This window comes from Falco punctatus (assembly GCF_963210335.1).
Source record: "Falco punctatus genome assembly, chromosome: 1".
Taxonomy (NCBI): Eukaryota; Metazoa; Chordata; class Aves; order Falconiformes; family Falconidae; genus Falco; species Falco punctatus.
This window is the reverse complement of record NC_137580.1, coordinates 93,747,194-93,764,349: the sequence shown is the minus strand read 5'-3', so window position 1 is coordinate 93,764,349 and position 17,156 is coordinate 93,747,194. Positions and strand designations below refer to the sequence as shown.

General features: G+C 57.7%; 2 protein-coding genes across 2 annotated transcripts; both read right to left on the bottom strand.

Annotated features, from left to right (window-relative positions):
• Positions 1–498: 498 nt before the first annotated feature.
• Positions 499–9,177, bottom strand: SLC7A4 (solute carrier family 7 member 4). The gene is made up of 5 exons (XM_080401032.1): positions 6,673–9,177; positions 4,357–5,407; positions 3,574–4,250; positions 2,682–2,790; positions 499–2,173 (listed from the first exon to the last, which is right to left on the bottom strand). The coding sequence occupies exons 2-5, from the start codon at positions 5,336–5,338 to the stop codon at positions 1,986–1,988; spliced, it is 1,956 nt and encodes a 651-aa protein (XP_080257158.1). The 5' UTR covers positions 5,339–5,407; positions 6,673–9,177; the 3' UTR covers positions 499–1,985.
• A 91-nt stretch (positions 9,178–9,268) lies between these two features.
• Positions 9,269–16,944, bottom strand: DGCR6L (DiGeorge syndrome critical region gene 6 like). The gene is made up of 5 exons (XM_080401132.1): positions 16,764–16,944; positions 16,529–16,689; positions 15,667–15,767; positions 12,095–12,235; positions 9,269–10,221 (listed from the first exon to the last, which is right to left on the bottom strand). The coding sequence occupies exons 1-5, from the start codon at positions 16,895–16,897 to the stop codon at positions 10,138–10,140; spliced, it is 621 nt and encodes a 206-aa protein (XP_080257258.1). The 5' UTR covers positions 16,898–16,944; the 3' UTR covers positions 9,269–10,137.
• Between the last annotated feature and the right edge of the window lie 212 nt (positions 16,945–17,156).

Sequence of the window (17,156 nt, the reverse complement as noted above, 5' to 3'; positions counted from 1 at the left end):
CATTCAGTATCGTAACCCTGGGCAGCTGTAGCGAACCTGCCCTGGTGCTGCTCAGCATTGTCCTTGGGGCTGGCAAAGGGGTTCAGGCCCATCAGGTATAGTTATATTTGTGTATCTCTAAAGCTCACCTTCCAGGCTACCTTTGCACAGCTGTCCCAGCCCCTTGGAGGTCCCAGTTTCTGTGGGTCCCACCGGAGCCCCTCCTCGTGAACAGAACACCCATGTCAGAAGAGCAAAGCTGCTCTCAGCAGTGCCTTGTGGTGTGCACCTGCCAGGTGGTGTGCAGCTCACACGTGCCAGCCCAGCTCTGGGAGCACGTCACGGTGACTCCCTGTGACCTGTCCTGGCCCCACGATGGCCGAGAGCAGCCCCGGGCAGGGTCTGCACGCACCGGCCCACTGCTGCCCTTGCAGGGCTTGGGAGGAAGGTGGCAGTGGGTAGCGTGACCCTCCCCACGTGGACTGTTGGGGACACACTCAGCACAAACGACCAGAGCCATCACAGAACCAGTATTTATGAGGGTGACCGTGTCAGCCCATTGCTCACAAGCCACTACACAGAGGTGCCAAGCAGGGCCACAGCACGGCGGGGACACGCTGCTCCGTCGGCAGCAGCGGCAGCACAGGGGAGAGGCGGGACGCGGAGCAGCGCTGGCAGGCGGAGGGGTTCACCCAGGGAGCCGGCGTATTGTACCGAGACCACCCATGGCCCCTCTAGGCCCCCCCAGGGACTGGCCAGCAAGAAGCAATGGGACCAGCTTGCCCATGGTCCCCGGCTCCTCACAGGATGCAGATGACGTTGCACGTCCAGCATGGCTGCAGGGAGCAGGGTGTCCACGCTGCAAGGCCTGGCAGTTCAGCAACCTCGTGCTCAACGGATTGTCTCCTCCATGTTTTCTTCCAAAACGCACTAAACCCCCACCTCCCTTCCACTTTAGGCTGCTCATGGGCAAACCAGCAAGGGGTGGCTGCAGCAGTGCCGCTGGGGAACAACCCCACGACACCACAGCAGCCGGGGTGAACCCCAGAGCATGGGGGTGCTCGCCGGGGAGAGGGCAATACTGAAAAGCACCTGCAGAGCCCGTCTCAAGCCCGAGCGAGCCTGGGAGGGGTATCCTGAGGGGCTGAGCCCCCCATGCTGGGGCAGGCGGCAGTGCAGACTGTGCTGCTGGGGCGCAGGGGAAGGCAGGAGCTGGCTCCAGGCAGCCCAGCCCAGGGATGCTGCAGGGGACCTCTGGGGACAAGGCAAGAAATCTGGGGTCCTGAGTGCCCACACCCAGCTCAGGGCTGGGGCAAAAGCCTGGCCCTGCTGTGACCTTGCTGCCAGGAACAGCCCCCACCCCTCCCCAAACAGCCGATGCCAGCGGCTGGGACGATGCAGTGGGGCTTCTGCTGTGACAGCCCACACCGGCCGTGTCCCTTCTCCCATCTCCTGTTCCCAGCAGCTCCTCAGCCCCAGCCTTTACGGAGCGTGGCCCTGGGGGTGCGGACGGCAGGGGTGCCCGCGGGGAAGCATGTTTGGCCCCTGCCTCCTTCTGCAGGTGGGCTGAGCAGGAGGCAGGGGGGCTCTGCAGGGCTGCAGCCAGGATGAGACCTAGGACTGGCGGCACTGGGCTGCCTGCGCGGGTCCCCAGGGTCCCTCTGCATCCCCAGCTGTGGATAGATTTGCTGCACGGTGCCTGGGTGCACCTGGGGGAAGGTGGCAAGGACACGGCTCCTCAGGAGCAGGGCAGGCACTGGGCTGAGACCCAGTTCCTGAGTGCTGGCGACGGAGAGGGAGGGAGCCAGCCCCCAGCCATGCTCTGCAGGGACCGGGTGGGGAAGGGCGAGCATCCTCATCATCTCCAGATGGAGCCACAGGCCCAGGGCTGCCCCAGTGGCTCCTCTGTCAAAGGGAGCAGGAAGAGGAGGTGGGGGGGTCTCTGGCCTTGCTGTGTGGAGGGGGTCAGATGCTCCCATAGCCAGGTGTCCCCATCCCCTGAGGCGTCATCTCTTACAGTCGTCGGTGTCCGGCAGCCCGGCAGTGGGCTGGGAGCTGGGCTGGACTGCCTGCACCCTCTCCTCCAGGCTGCCGCTGGGGAACACCACGTAACGGGCGCTGACACGCTGTGGCCTGGGCTCCCGCAGGTTCTCCTTGCTGTGCCAGATGCCGTAACCGAAGTACACCAGCAGGCCTGCAGCGGGGACAGCAAGGGCAGTGGCTCGAGCACAGGCCGGCAGCTGGCAGGGATGTGGCCGGCATCCTGGCGAAGCAGCACAAACCACGGTGCCGGGGCGCCTGGCTGAGCTGCTTGCAGGAGGAAAAGGATCCCACTGCGTGTTGAGAGCAAGGGGAGCACCCCCAGAGCCTGGGAGGGGGAAGACCCTCGCTAGGAAGGGCTTCTGAAGCCCCAGGGAGCTGCCTTGGGAGCCTTGTCATTCTGGTCCAGAGCTTGAAGGAGGATCCAGACCTTCACAGGAACAAGTCATAACACACTGGGAACCAGAGAGGGTCTGGGAGACCTTGGCTTCTGTCTCAAAGGGGAACCGGAGGCAGAAAGGGGCACGATGTGCTTTATAAACCCATGGCCAGGGGAGAAGAGCTGCAGACGCAGCTGGCCAGTGCTGGGGCAAGCCCGGCTCCCCTCTCCCCTGAAGCATCCACCGCCCTCCCGGGGCTCACGTTGCCGCAGGAGCACTCACCTAAGAGCAGCCAGATGGCAAAGCGGAGCCACGTCATGTAGCTGAGCTTCAGCATCAGATAGATATTGAGGACGATGCTCAGCGCCGGGGAGAGGGGTACCAGGGGGATCTGTGGGAGAAAAGGAGCTGGGGGGCGTGAGACCTGCAGGATCACATTCCCCATCCTTAAAACCATAGAGACAAAAGCCAGCACTGGTAAATGTGGGGGACAAAGTGACCGTCCTCCTGGGCTTTCTGAAAATGACTTTTTTTTCCCCGGAGAAAAAGGCAGCCAAAAGGAACAATGAGGATCCAGGAGCTGGGAGCCAGGCTGGCAGGGTGGGCATGGGCACTGGGAACAGCCCAGAGGCATCATCGCAAGGACCAAACAAGCTTCCAGTGCAATCCAGAGCCAACATGGTCCTTGCTGGAGCAGCTGGCGCATGGGCACGGCAGGAACGTGGTGTTACCTTCCACATGTCACACTGGGCCGGGGCCCAGAAGGGCTGGGAACCGGAGAGTGAGGAGCACAAAAGGCAACAAAAGTGGTTTGGAGGCTGAAGAGCTCCACCATGTAGCTCAAGGGCAGGCCAAAGGCAGGAGTTGGGACATGCATGGAGTAAGGGGGCTGTGGGGATGAGAAGAAAGGAGCCTGGGGTGGGTAGGAGCAGTCCCATGGGATGGACGCAGAGCTGCTGGGGATGTCCTCTCCTGGGGACCAGTGACCATGCAGAGTGCCACCACGGGCAACACCACCTCCCCGCGCCCAGAGCTTGCCACCGCCCTCCTCCCCCAGCAGCTGTGGTGCTTTCACCAGACTGGTGTCACCAGGCCTCCTGTGGGTCCACCAGAGCTGCTCCCACCCCAGCGACCCTGGCAGAGGGACTGATCCCACCTGCGGCCCCGGCTGTACCTGGAAGGTCTGCGTGCTGCGCTGTTGCTCATGCGCCCAGATGAGGAGGAGGCTGAGCAGGAAGCCCAGGCTGAAGAGGACCAGCAGCAGGGAGTAGCTCCAGGTGGGCAGGTGGAGGTGGGTGTTGCCGAACACCAAGACGGAGCAAAGGCAGATGGCAGACACCATCAGGGTCACCACGGCCACCGTGACCACCTCGCCTGGGTAGAAGTCGCTGAGGAACTCCAGGTAGGGCTCGAAAGCTGCCTTCAGCTGTCCTGGCTCCCGGTGCTCTTTGCTCTTGTCCCTGTCCACCAGCTGGAGCTTGTCGGAGAAGGACTCATACTCCTTCAGCTCGCCGGTGGATGGACCCTCATGGGGCTCAGGGGTGGGCCGGCCACCAGCTGCCGGTGCAGGGACATCCACCTTCTGCTGCTGGAAGCGCAAGACGATGATGCTAGCAGCCACAAAGGTGTACGCCAGCAGCGTGCCAATGGACAGGAACTGCACCAGGGCTTCCAAGTCAAAGATGAGGGCCAGCAGGGCCATGAGCAGCCCGAAGACCACAATGCCGATGACGGGCACCTGTGTGCGGGGATGCACACGGGAGAAGACCCGAAAGAAGAGCCCATCCTCAGCCATGGCGTAGACAATGCGTGGCAGGGAGAAGAGGTTGCTCAACAGGACCGTGTTCATTGCTGAGGGATGGGCAGAAGAAGGACCCCATCAGACCCAAACCACCCTGGTGCCCAGCCCCCATTGCAAGCGAGGTGGGCAGCTTCCGACGCCGCTGCCTGTACTCACCACAGATGGAGCCAGCGGCCACCAGGAACCCTGCCCAGGCGTAGCCCCTCCTGTAAAATGCATCTGCCAGGGCAGAGTCGGGGTCCAGCGTGTGCCAGGGCACCATCAGCGTCAGCACCACCGACACCAGGATGTAGGCCCCGGTGGCCAGCCCCAAGGAGAAAGCAATGGCCCTGGGGACAGCCTTCTGTGGGTTCCTGGCCTCTTCGCTGGAGGCCGCGATGACGTCGAAGCCCACGAATGCGTAGAAGCAGGTGGCTGTGCCGGCCATGATGCCCGACAGCCCGTATGGGGCAAAACCACCCTCCTGGGCACTCCAGTTCTTGGGCTGGGCCAGGACGAAGCCCATGATGAGAATAAAGAGGATGACACCCATACTGATGGCCGAGAAGACATGGTTGAGCCAGGAGGACACTTTGGCCCCAAAGGAGATGAAAGCGGTGGCTACCAGCAAGATGGCAGCCGCCAGAAAGTCAGGGTAGTGGGCCAGGAATGGCACCTGCCAGGTGCCCACGTGGGTCTCCGTGAAGTTCTTGATCTTGTGGTTGAAGATGGAGTCCAGGTAACCGCTCCAGGCCCTGGCCACCGCGGCTCCCCCAATCATGTACTCCAGCAGCACGTTCCAGCCGATGAGGAAGGCCCAGATCTCACCCACAGACACGTAGGTGAACATGTAGGCAGAGCCTGTCTTGGGTACCCGGGCTCCAAACTCAGCATAGCAGAGAGCAGCCAGGAGCGAGGCAAAGCCAGCAATGATGAAGGAGATGATGACGGCAGGGCCAGCGATCTCCTTGGCCACAGTACCTGTGAGGACATACAGCCCGGAGCCCACCATGCCCCCAATGCCCAGCAGCGTCAAGTCAATGGTGGAAAGGCATCTGTTGAAGGACGTCTCCATCATGTCGTCCTCCAAGGTCTTCACTCGGTTGAGTTTCTGGCAGAAGCGAGTCAGGTCGGTGGAGCGAGGCAGCCATCTGGCCATGGTGGAGGCAGGGGGCCCTGCCCTCCGGCAGGGCGAGGGGTCCGCAGCAGCGAGACCCTGCCTGGAGACCTGACAGAGGAGCAGGAAGGTGTGAGCATCCCCCCCTGCAGAGAGCTATTGGGTGGTGGGGACTGGGTGGAAAAGCTACCGGGGCACATTCAGGGTGTTCCCTTGCTCCTCAGCTCCACAGCCACCACAGCCGCAGAGCGTGTCCTCCTCCAGGGTGGTGGCACAGGACAGCCAGCCACTCTGCGCAGGGACCCGTGCTTCACGCCAGCTGGGAGGGAAACCACAGCACCCGCAGGGCAGCACCTCGCAGGCTTTTCTTTTTAAAGCAAAGCTGCATTAAAGCCCAAATTTATCTCCAGCCCTGATGAAGGTTTCTGTGCTGCTTCCCCTCCACCTTATTTAACATCTACCGGACCATCGCCCTGGCGTGCCTGGAGCCCACTGAGGGGGTACAGAGCATCTCCCAGCTCCCAACATCCCACTGCATCCCCAGGGAAAGCCCAGGCGTGGTGCAGAGGCGTGCATCAGGAAGCCCAGAGCAGCTCCGTGAGGACGTGGGAGTCCCCGGCCAGACCAGGAAACACATCCAGTGTCAGGATCGGCCCCAGCTGGCAGCTGCTGCCCGGAAAGCAGGACAACGGGAAAGCAGGACAATGGGAAAGCGGGACAACGCAGCTCTGGGGACCTTCAGGTGCCACTTCACAGCTGCTCCGTGGGGTGGTCTGTGGTTATGGTGATGCTCTCCCCTTCCAGCTGCCCTCCTTCCCATGCCAAGATAGGTGTCTCCCTGCATCCCCAAACCACCGGTCCCGCTCGGGGGGCCGGTGCCACTCGGTGCAGCCCTGCTCCCTGTGGGTCCATCTGCCTGGGAGGCCAAAAGGTCCTGCGGAAAGGCCACCGCGAGCCGACAGCATGACGCTGGCCCGTGGGGACAACAGGCCTGTTGTCTCCAACTGTGCTGGCTGAACCCCTCCCCCAGCATTGGGGTCCTCAAGAAGGGAGGGGCTGGCAGTATCAGGGTGCCCGACCCCAATATGCCCGAACAGCCGCAGCCGGGCAGGACGCGGAGCTCGACGCCCGCTGGGGCAGGGAGCATCCCGCCCGGGCTGGCAGGGGGTGGTCGCGGGGCGGGGGGATGGGGACACACAGCTGAACCGGGGCCGGTTCAGCCTCTGCATTCACCCCCGGGTGGGGAGGGGAAAGTTTCGCCCCTGCTCAGCCCCACCGCGCCCCCGCTCCGCGCCCAGCCCCGGCCCCGCTCCCCCGAGCCGCAGCGCCTGCCCCACGCCCCGGTACCGGTACCGCTCCCGGGAGGCCCCGCTCACCTGCGCGGGCGCGGCCGGGGGCTCCGCCAGCGGCCCCGGCCCCCACCTGCTCCGCGCCGCCGCCGCCCGCCCCGGCTCCGCCTCCCCGGCCCGGCGGAAGGGCGGGCACCGGCTGCGGGGACCCCCCCCGGGGCGCGGCGGGCGGGGGCCGGGCGGCTCCGAGCGCCCCCCGGGGCGGGGGCTGGGGAACAGGGGGGGCAGCCCCGGCCCCCGCGGAGGGGCTGGCGCGGTTTTGGCAGCGCACCGAGACCCGGGGGGGACACGTCACCCCCACGGGGTGCGCAGCCGGAGCCACCGTCAAGGGGACAGCGGAGGGGTCATCCCAAATCCGGGATACGGCTCTGGCTGGAGCCAAGGGCTGGGACCCTGCTCCGCTCCTCCTGGGCTGTTCCAAGGGGAATCGGCCCCTACCCGCTGTGCGCCGGAGCTGCCGCCTGGGGACGGGGACCTCCGTGCCCAGATCCGCCACGTAGCAGCGGAGGTACGGGGGAAAGCGGCGGAGGGGCAGCAGCAGCAGGAGGCTCCTCGCCAGGCCCATCCAGCTCATCGTCCTGCCGCCCAGGAGCGAGGAAAGCTGGTGAGAGCACAAAAAGCGAGCAAAAGTGTGGATGTGGTGCTTCCACCTGGCTCCAAGCGTCTGCAGCTCAGGGAATCGCCGCTCTCCATCTCTATAGCAAAAGGCATTTCTTTTCCAGAAGTGCCTCACCTCCGCTTGAACCAAGAAACCTTTTTTCCAGCCCCCCCCCAGCGAGGAGCTTTCCAAGCAGTCACCTGTCCCACCTGAACTTGCCTTTTACAGGCTCCACATAACACCCCAGCTGTCACACTTGAAGGGAGCAAAATCCCTCCCCATGTCACCTGTAGCTTTATTTCTACCCTGTTCCCTCTTGGGCACCTTGTTTTCAGATAGAGGAGAGCAGCTTGGCTGGGAGGGGTCCCCCGATGTCCCCAGAGCTTAGCAGAGCCTGTTCCAGCTCTACTGTACCCTTCCCAGGATGAAGGGACCTGTGTTTGGGTGCTGGTGCATCAGCAACTTCCCAGTAGCAAAATGGTTTTCATTTTCTTCCCTGCTTCCTTCCTAACATTTCATTTGATTTTCTGATGGCTACTGAGCACTAAAGCTGGTGTTTCCATGGACCCATCAGTCATCAGCCCAAACGTCACTCCCGAGTGGTAATGATCAACTCAGAGCCCACCATGCGACACGAAGGGCTCCCACCTACATCAATTCACCCTTATCCACGCTAAATCAACTTCCTTGGGTGGAGGTGACCCTGCTATCCTCCTCATCAGCCCCAAGTATAGAAAAAGGAAGCGGGAAACAGGACTTGTCCCTTTCTACCACTCATCGTTCACCTTCCTCCGCCCAGGTGATGGGTGAGCACGGGGCTGGCAGAGCCATAGCTCTCCCATCGGTCACCTTGCACTGGAATGGGGAACTCGACCATCCTGTGCATCCCCTCTCCATGTTGCTTCTGGCAAAAAAGGGGACCTGGGCAGGAACACAAGGCCCAGCTCCATGGGTGGCTGAAGCCACCTGAGCTGCCACCAAAGGGGTGCCCAACCACATGTTGCACCAGGGCACCCCTCAAGAGCTCGGGGGCCGCGCAGATGGCTGAACCAAGGAGCTGAGACAGCCGGAATCCGGTAATCCTTCCCAGCACTGCCAGCTCCTTCGGGTGACTCTCCCCAGGTGCAACCCCATTCCGGCCATCACCGGCAATAGGACAAGTGCAGCAGCACAGGCACGGCCAGCGCTGTAGGAAGGCATCACCCTCTAGTGACACAAAGGCACTTTGCTTGGGAAAGTATCTGTGAACCCTCAGCACTGTATTGCCCAGGAATGCTTTGTGGCGGGGCTGAGCAAGTTTTCCTCCACTGAAATCATCCTGACCGAATGCTCCCTGATCACGAGCTATCCCAGGCGCTTTACTCCCCAAGGATAACCCTTTCCACCAATTAACCACGTCTGACCACCCTGCCGCTCTCCATCTCACATGGAAAAGCCTTTCTGAAACCCAACCCGACCACAGGCATGGAAAATTTCATCTTGGATCAGATGCCTGGCAGAGCTGTCTGCAACCAGATGGTGGGAACAGGAAGCCTGAGAATTGCCATTGTCATGGCAGTGTCAGAGCAGCCCGCTGTGGTCCCCAGCACCAGCTGTCCCCTGGGAAGAGATGGCAGCAGAGGTGGCAGGGACCACTCTCCTGGCTTGTGGGGAGCTTTGGACCAAGGTGGGCTGCACCCTTCACAGCATCAGGCAGCAAAGCAGAGCTGAACCCACCAGCAGCAGCCCTGACCTGCTGTTAGCTGTCCCTGAGCTTCTCCAGCCACACCATCAGCTCTACTGCTGCTCCAGCCATCTAGGAGGGGCTGTGTCCAAGGTGTGTGTGTGTGTGTCCTTCTGGGTGGCAGCTTCTCACATACTTGAAGCGTTCTTTTACCAATTCTTCAGCAAGCACACCAAATCCCAGGGATGCGTCAGGCTCTCGGGGTTATCAGCTCAGCCCTGAAAGGTCTCAGAAACGCTGCAGGTTCCCTTCTGGCTTTACGCTCATCAAGCAGGTATGGGACAAATGTAATCACAATCATCGACACTTGCAGCCCCAGAAGGCAGGGCAAATACTTTTATTTCTCTCCATTTGGAAACTGGTTTAAAGTAACAAAGCAAAAGCTCTCAAGCCTTCTCTGCTATCCGAGCCGGGTGGGAATGCTGCGAGTATCACAGCTCAGCAATGCTGGCCAAAAGCCTGAAATCCTTATTTAATAAAGCCGATGTCGATACCTGCCTAGAGGGCTCTCTGGGAAGGGTCTGCCTGTTTGAGGCTCTTTCTGCCTCAACACACAAAGAAGTATCTTGTAGATAAACCTTGGACTTTTTTTTCCCCCAGCTGCCAACCATCTGCTATGGTGAAGCAATACCGATGGTGAGCCCACTTTGCTTCCCTGTCTGATAGGGCAGCTACTCCCCTCTCCCATTCCCTACCAGCAACACTTGCTCCTCCTCCTCAAATCAGAAGAGAAGACTGCAATTTGGAGCTCACATTGCTCACCCATTCAGCCTGATACACCTAAACACAGGGGTCACCCACGTACGGCTGGGCTGGGTTTGCTGCCTCCGTGCCTGGCCCAGCCTCCCCCGGCTTAGTAAACGGCCTCACTGACACCGCAGGCTGTATGTGGCAGATTAACACCCTCCTCCGTCACCTCTCTCGTCCCAGCAAGCTGCGCAGCACTCATCTTGCTCTAAGGACTGGAGAGAGGCAGTATGATGCCCCCCAACCACCCCCCTGCTCTGGGGGTCTGCCTGCCCTAGGCTCTAAGGTTATCTAAGGGCCTCAGCTATTTCTTCTACAGCCAGGAACCTCTTCCTGACACAACATAAAGCAAATGCATTAACAGTCTATTCTTTAGAGAGAAGTCTGAAGAAAACTCTGGGAAGTAAACAGCAGATTTGCTCATTCAGGAAAAAGCCTTCTCCGACTCAGATTCCTTCTGTTGTAACTTCCGAATCAGCTCCAGTAAATTCATCTGTAAAGTCAGCTCCTGCAAAAGAAGACAGACATTTCTGCAAGAACAAGACGATCCCATTCCCTGCTGCAGGAAGCAGAAAGGACTGGTTTGTACCACCCACTCAAGAGCTACTAATCTTTGGGGAACAAAAGAAAAAACACACAAATACAAAGCAAAGCCTTCATCCTGTTTAAGCATTTCTATAAAATACCCAGTAATAATATCTTAAGAGATCTGCTGCAAACTGCAGCTGTCTTAGGAATCCCAGGGCTTTATAGTTCATTAAGGATTCAGAACGGCTCTTGCTTCTCGACCATGATTTAGCAATAAATGCAGAGAGGGCTGGCCAGTTCTGCAGGTTTCCGCCTCTGGAGCGGCCTCCAGGAGAGGGGCAGCAGTATGCCCTTGCACACACACAACCACACACCCCAGACAAGGCTCTCCAGGTCAGCACAGCTCCCTCCCCTCATCCTTCAGCAGCACCTTCACTGCCCTGATCCTTCTCCAGCACAGAAGGGCAGGAAGCAGGAGGGATTGCTTTGGGTACTCTCTGGGTAGAGCCTAAGCCATGTGCCACACACTGCTGTGCTGGAGCGTCAAACCCCCTCTAGGTATTTCATTCCTCATCAAAAACTCCTTTTTCATGACTGTAATTAAGTGAAGACCACAGTCTCCTGTAGTCACCAACATCAGCTTATGGTTTCCTTACCATCTGCTTGCTCTTTAGTTACATTTAGCTCACAAGCCATTTAGCAGAGACTATGTGGTGGAGTAGCTAATTCAGTGAACCCCGTTCCGTGACTCAGGCTTGCAGACATTACGTGATGGAAATAAAAATCTATTTTTGTAAAAATGTATCAACTGCCTAAGTGGGCATTTTATACAACAGACTGGGAGGAAACACATCAGCTGATGGGAAATGCATGGAGAACAGATTCCAGCAGTGATTTCTTACATGATGGTGGCATTCACATGTACAAGCCAAGGTCTGTGTCTGCTTTGCCAGCTATTGTAAAGGCAAACATAAACAAAACCCACCAAATAGGAACCCTGTTAAGAGTTATTACTTACAAAAATAACACATGAGGCAGGGGCAGGAGGGGAGAGAAAGAGCTGCTTTCATTATACAGATGAGGAATAGCAGCACAGGAAAAATAAGAGGCTTGTTCAAGGCTACACAACCAGGAATCATGTGGGTTTTAGAAAATGCCTGTTTAACTAAGTTTAAGCCATCTTTTCTCACTAGTAGGTCTTTATCAAAGTGAAATTCAATCAGCTGAAAAAACAGAGTTAAGAACAGCCTGTTTCTGCATTCCCTGCAAACTTTTGTGGCCTTACAATGAGACCTTCAAAGTTTTATTTTTTCATTCCTGCGGTGGTGTTGAGACAACAGAGAAAAACCCAGGCGATTGCTCACAAGTTTTAAGAGCAGATGCACTGGGGAAACCAAGAACAATTTTCTAATCACAGTCTGTGATCATCACCTCCAGCAAGTCACGTGCAAGAATTAACAAGACGCCTAATAAAGACTTCTTCAAGGCAATTTGTACAGCTAAGCTAGGTACAAAAGTGATAAACCTACGCAGCCATTTATTTTAGTATTATTCAGGCCCATTCAAGAGTCACAGGACTGCAGGCTGTTGGCACAGCGTTTCTTCCCTCCACACTGGGAAAAACATTGCAGAAAGCTGGGGATGCTGCCCCGTCTAATGGGTTTCTGCTCCTTCATTATGAACCTGGTACTGGGTCGGCCCAGGGCACATTGCCCACCAGCTGATGAGGCAAAGGACAGATCATTCTTTCTGACCCAGCCATTCAGGATTCATTAAGAGCAAGGTTATTCTAAAAAATGAAAATACTAATACAAGAGTACTGTCAGATCTTACACTCCTGCCTCAACACCAACCTGTGGGTTGGTGGTGATGTAGAAGCCAGACACCCCAGCCTTCTCCAGAGTGCTCTGTTGGTCTATCACTTTTTGGTCCAGCTCCAAGACTATCTTCTCATCCATCATTCGCTGTTCCTCTCGAATTCGTTGCTCCACGGCCTGAAAAAAAGATAACAGTAGACAAGGGGGAAAAGGTGGCATATCTGCTTCCCTCCTATCTTTTTCTCATCTCGGGTCTTTTACTGAAACCAAAGAGCAACTGAATCTTGAAGCACGCCTGCTCTCAAGAGTCCCAAGGACAGCAGAGGGCAGCAAGCACAGCCCCAGATCTTCCCTCCTCCACTTGCCATGACTTACAGCAAAGCTATCACTCCAGAAAATGCAGGGCATCGGGACCAGCCTGCTTTATGTATGTTTGGGGCCCTGAAAGACCACAAGCAACAGATCGGTATCTGAATGACTTTTCTTCATGAGCCAACGTCTGAGCAGCAGGCTACAGCTGAGCACTCCAGCAGCAGGGGCTCAAAAGAAGCCAGCAGTCTAAAAATTGTATACCCCTCACAGGACTGGCGAGGCTGAAGAAAGAATTGGAGGAGTAACATAGGCCACCAAAGCTCATCAAGGTGCCAGCTCGAATGCCTCCCTGTTCCCTGGACACTAACACACAGACCTGGAGCTGTAAAACTACAACCAGAGCCCATTTATTCACTAAAGGAGCTGAACTCCTCAAAAAAGTAACTTTGCAACTGGAAAGACGGTTTATTTTGTATTGACAACAGCAAGCTGAAGTCCTGCTTGGGACTACAGCACACTGGGGCTCTGGTTTTGGCAGACTGAGAATATTGTAAGGACTTTGCAAAATAGCTCCAACCAGCAGAACACAGCCCCCAGCTCCTCCTGCCTTGCCGACGTGTGCCTAAACCTCAGCAGAGAAATGTCTACATTGCCTCTGAAGAAGTGGAGCACAGCGACTGTGTGCTACGTCAAAGGCACGTTGGACATCAGGAGCAGTGGGCACGCTCTAGGAGCACTTACATGCTCAGCTAGCTGCAGAAAGGGGCACTGCTCGACAGTTCTGGAGGAAATCTCAACCTACCAGAAACTCTGCTGGAGAGGGGAGAGCAGAAGGATTGCAAAGAACAAGGACAGAGCCCAGCTCAAATAAAAAGCCACGTGTGTGTGGAGGCTAGGCAATACAACCTTACCAGGCTGCACTGAGCGACAGACTTCTTTTGCTAGCCACAGCGAAAGTCAGGAAGCATCAAATCCCATCTAAATGCAAAGGAAGGCTCATTCTCTTGCAGGAAATAAATGGCACTAGTTTCGACATTTTACCCTTTGCAACACAGTAGACAGGCATGTGTTTAGCTGGAAATATTCACAAGGGTAAGCTATCCTCGCTGCGCAGAAAGGGAGAAATCAACAATGCGTGGGATTTCCTACAGCCGTGGCTGGGCAAAGCCATCCGACAGGGGAGCGGAAAGCCCGTGCACTGCTACAAGTCCTGGGGAAAATCCCAAATTCGAATGACAGAGGTCTCAGCCCTGAACAGTCTGGGAAAAGCACGGAGGTTTGTCTACAGCATGGACATAGCAGCGGCTGTCTGCAAAAGGCCCCACCTAAATGAAGAGCAGTTATTACTTAAATGGAGCAGGAGCTGCCTCATATAACCTTTCTTGGATGTACGGCAGTCAATTAGCATCTTACATTTCTAATTATGTCCATAGGTTTGAGAAAGCTTTGCAGAACTTGCTGTTAAGGAGGATGCAGGACTTTGATCTACCAGCAGATTACCATACATCAGCTACTCCACAGAAAACACCTGGGACAGGATCTTATTAGAATATATGTGAATAGATTCAAGACAACTTAAGCCTCAATAAAAGGTGAGGTAGACGGGCTAATTGCCTCCTTCAGTATGGGATGCTAATGAACCTAAGAAAGCTCTGTCCTTACACTTTCTTCAGTCTAGAGGCTCTCTGTGGAAGATATAAAAGGATGCAAATCCCTCATTCCCTAAAGACTTTCCTTCCTTCCAGCCACCCTGGGGGAAGGAGGCACCACACCATCATCTCCTCCACTTACTGTGCTGGAGGAGTGACTTACCATGGGTTTGAAGAAAAATAGATTTAAGTGCCTACACTCTGTTTAGGGTTGGCACCTGATACTGGGCTACCGAAAAGTGCCAAAATCTTGGAAAAAACTAAGGCTTAAACACAAGCTTTTGCTTCAGCTCTGGTGGCTGGCGACCCGGCATGATAGACAAAGCCTTTCTAAATGCTATAGGTTCCACTAAGAAGCCAGACATCTAGAAACTACATCTTGTGTTACCTCTCCTGGAAGGTCAATCTCAAGCTATCTTGTGGGAGCTGGTCTTCGAAACCTTTAAACACAGAGGGCAGCTCCGATTAGACACATACCAATTGTCACCGAGATGATCGATCTATTTCTCCCAAAATGCTCTACAGCAGAAATATCAGAGGATAAAAAAGGGGAAGAAGTAACTCTAGTACCTGGCAGAGGAAAACAGAAGAGGAAAGCAGAGTGAAGGCAGAAGGAAGATATTGCACATCATGTAAGACATGGAGAAACAATGCATAATGAATGGTCTACTTAATGAATGAAGACTATATTGAAAATGCTTTAAAACAGGCATATAGATTATTACTTGCTGTAAGTCTACAGTATTTAGAGACAGAAGTAACAGGGACAGCTAGAAGAGGTCCAGCCTGGCTTTAGTCACCTTGATAGGAAATGAGGGATCTGGCAACACCAAGTCAAGAGATCCAGCAGTGAGTTCTTGTCATGGGCAAAGGTCAGGAAAGAGGCTGTATTTAAACAGTTATATTTGTCCTACGTGGAGTAAAATAACTTCACCCCTACATTTAAACTCCATCAATTAAGATAACTAGCTACTTGTAGTTTCTTTTACCTTATAAAACTGCTTCTATCTTATCGCCAACGTAAGGTAAGTCCTTTGGGACTGAACCTACTGCCTGTGCTGAAGTGCCTTTCCCAAATGCCTCAGGACGCTCACAGAAACTATTTCTGTGCTTACTGTACCTCAAGGTAGTTCCTCCTTATCAGTGCCACTAAGTAAAATACATTCATTTTTTTAGTATTCTTTGCTTTCTACTTGCTGTGACGTAATGGCAGACTTCACATACCTTGCTCTCTACCCGTATGCGGGCTTCAACCCGTCAAAGAGCAAAGAATTGTTAAAGCGTTGTAGAGAGCATCGGTCTTTCGGAGTGTGCTCCTGAACTTCCAGAATTCTTGGATCACACGTGGACTGCAGCTATCCCAGATGGCAAGAGCCTGGGCCCCAATGCTTGGGGGGATAGAGGGCATAGCAAAAGAAGGGGACCCCCAGGTCAGGGTGGGGAGCCTAGGGTGGTGCTAGCAAGACCAGACTGGATGGCTGGCAGCTCCCAAGGTTGCAGGGTGGCAACGAGTTAAACCCTCTGGAGATGCCTTGATGTTGCTGCGATGCAGGAGTGGTCCTACAGCAAAGGGGCTGTGAGCCCCCTGGGGAAGGGACATAGCCCCTGCACCAGGGGAGGGCTGTACCCGGCCTGCCCCCCCCTCACCTCCATCTCCCGCTGCTGGGCTGCACGCAGGAGCGGCAGGTTGTGGGGCCTGCAGCACTGCTGGGCTTCTTTGTGCCGGTGGAAGAGCTCCTGCTTCAGTCCTGCGACAGGGAGACAGGGATGGGCGGCGGGTCAAGGCACACTGCCACCATGTCCCCTCCCTCCTCACTATGTGGGCCCAGCCCAGTGTCCCACCCCCCTTTGTGCCCCCCACAACCTGCCCCCCAGTGTCACTCCCTGCCCCCCAGATGCCCCAGGCTTGCCTCGCCTCCGCAGTGCCCTCGCTGCCCCCCACCCCAGTGCCACCACCACCTGCTCCCCCCCAGCATCCCAAGGCTACTCCCAGTGTCCCCATCACAATCCCTCAGTGTGCTGAGCATCCCCCCAGCGTCCCTGGGCTGTGCCCCTCAGGGTCCATCCCCACAGTTTCGGGTATGCCCCGTCATGCCCCACCCCCCAGCCCCCCAAGCCCTGGGCCTGCCCCCCCCATTCCCCCCATGCCCTGGGCATGCCACCCCCTGGGCCTGCCCCCCCCATATCCTGGGCCTGCCCCCCTCCATGTCTCCCCCAAACCCTGGGCCTGCCCCTCTCCATGCCCAAGCCCATGCCCTGGGCCTGCCCCCCTCAATGTGCCCCCCATGTCCCCCCAGGTCTTGGGCCTGTCCCCGCCCCGTCCCCCCCATGCCCTGGGCCTGTCCCCCCCCACGTCCCCCCCATGCCCTGGGCCTGTCCCCCACGTCCCCGCCATGCCCTGGGCCTGTCCCCCCCCCATGCCCCCCTCCCCCACTCCCTGCAGCCTCCTCACCCCCTGCCCCCCCGCGGTGCTCCCCGCCTCCCCCCGCCCCCCGCCGCCGGCCCGCACCGCGGTGCTCGCTGTGCAGCTGCAGCCGCTGGCTGTAGAGGTTCTTCTCGGTGAGGTGCTGGATCTCCAGCAGGCCCTGCACGATCTCGAACACGGTCCCGTCCAGCAGCGCCAGCGCCAGGTCGCTCAGCGTCGTGTAGGACAGCCGCTGCTGGCAGGGGCTGCGGGCACCGGGTCAGCACCGGCACCGGCTCGGTACCGGCTCGGTGCCGCCCCCCCGCCGCCCTGCGCTCACCTGGGCAGCGCCTTCACCAGCGCCTGCAGCTCCGACAGCAGCCGGTAGTGCCGCTCCTGCTGCCGGGACAACTGCTCCGCCGCCGCCGCCTCGTACCCCCCGGGCCCGCCGCCGCCGCCGCCGAACCGCTCCATGGCCCCGCCGTGCGCGTCCCCGCCGCCGCCCGCCGCGCCCTGCGCATGTGCGCGCCCCCGCCACACCCCGTCCTGCGCATGTGCGCGGCCCCGCCCCTCGGCGCCGGGAGCGCGCCCGAGCCCGAGCGCCGCCTTCCCCCGGGCCCTTGTGCCGGGTCGCGGTGGCGCCCTGCGGCTGGCGGGGCCGACCGGGCACCGCGCACCGGGCACCGCGCACCGGGCACTGGGCACTGCGCACCGGGCACTGCGCACCGTGCAG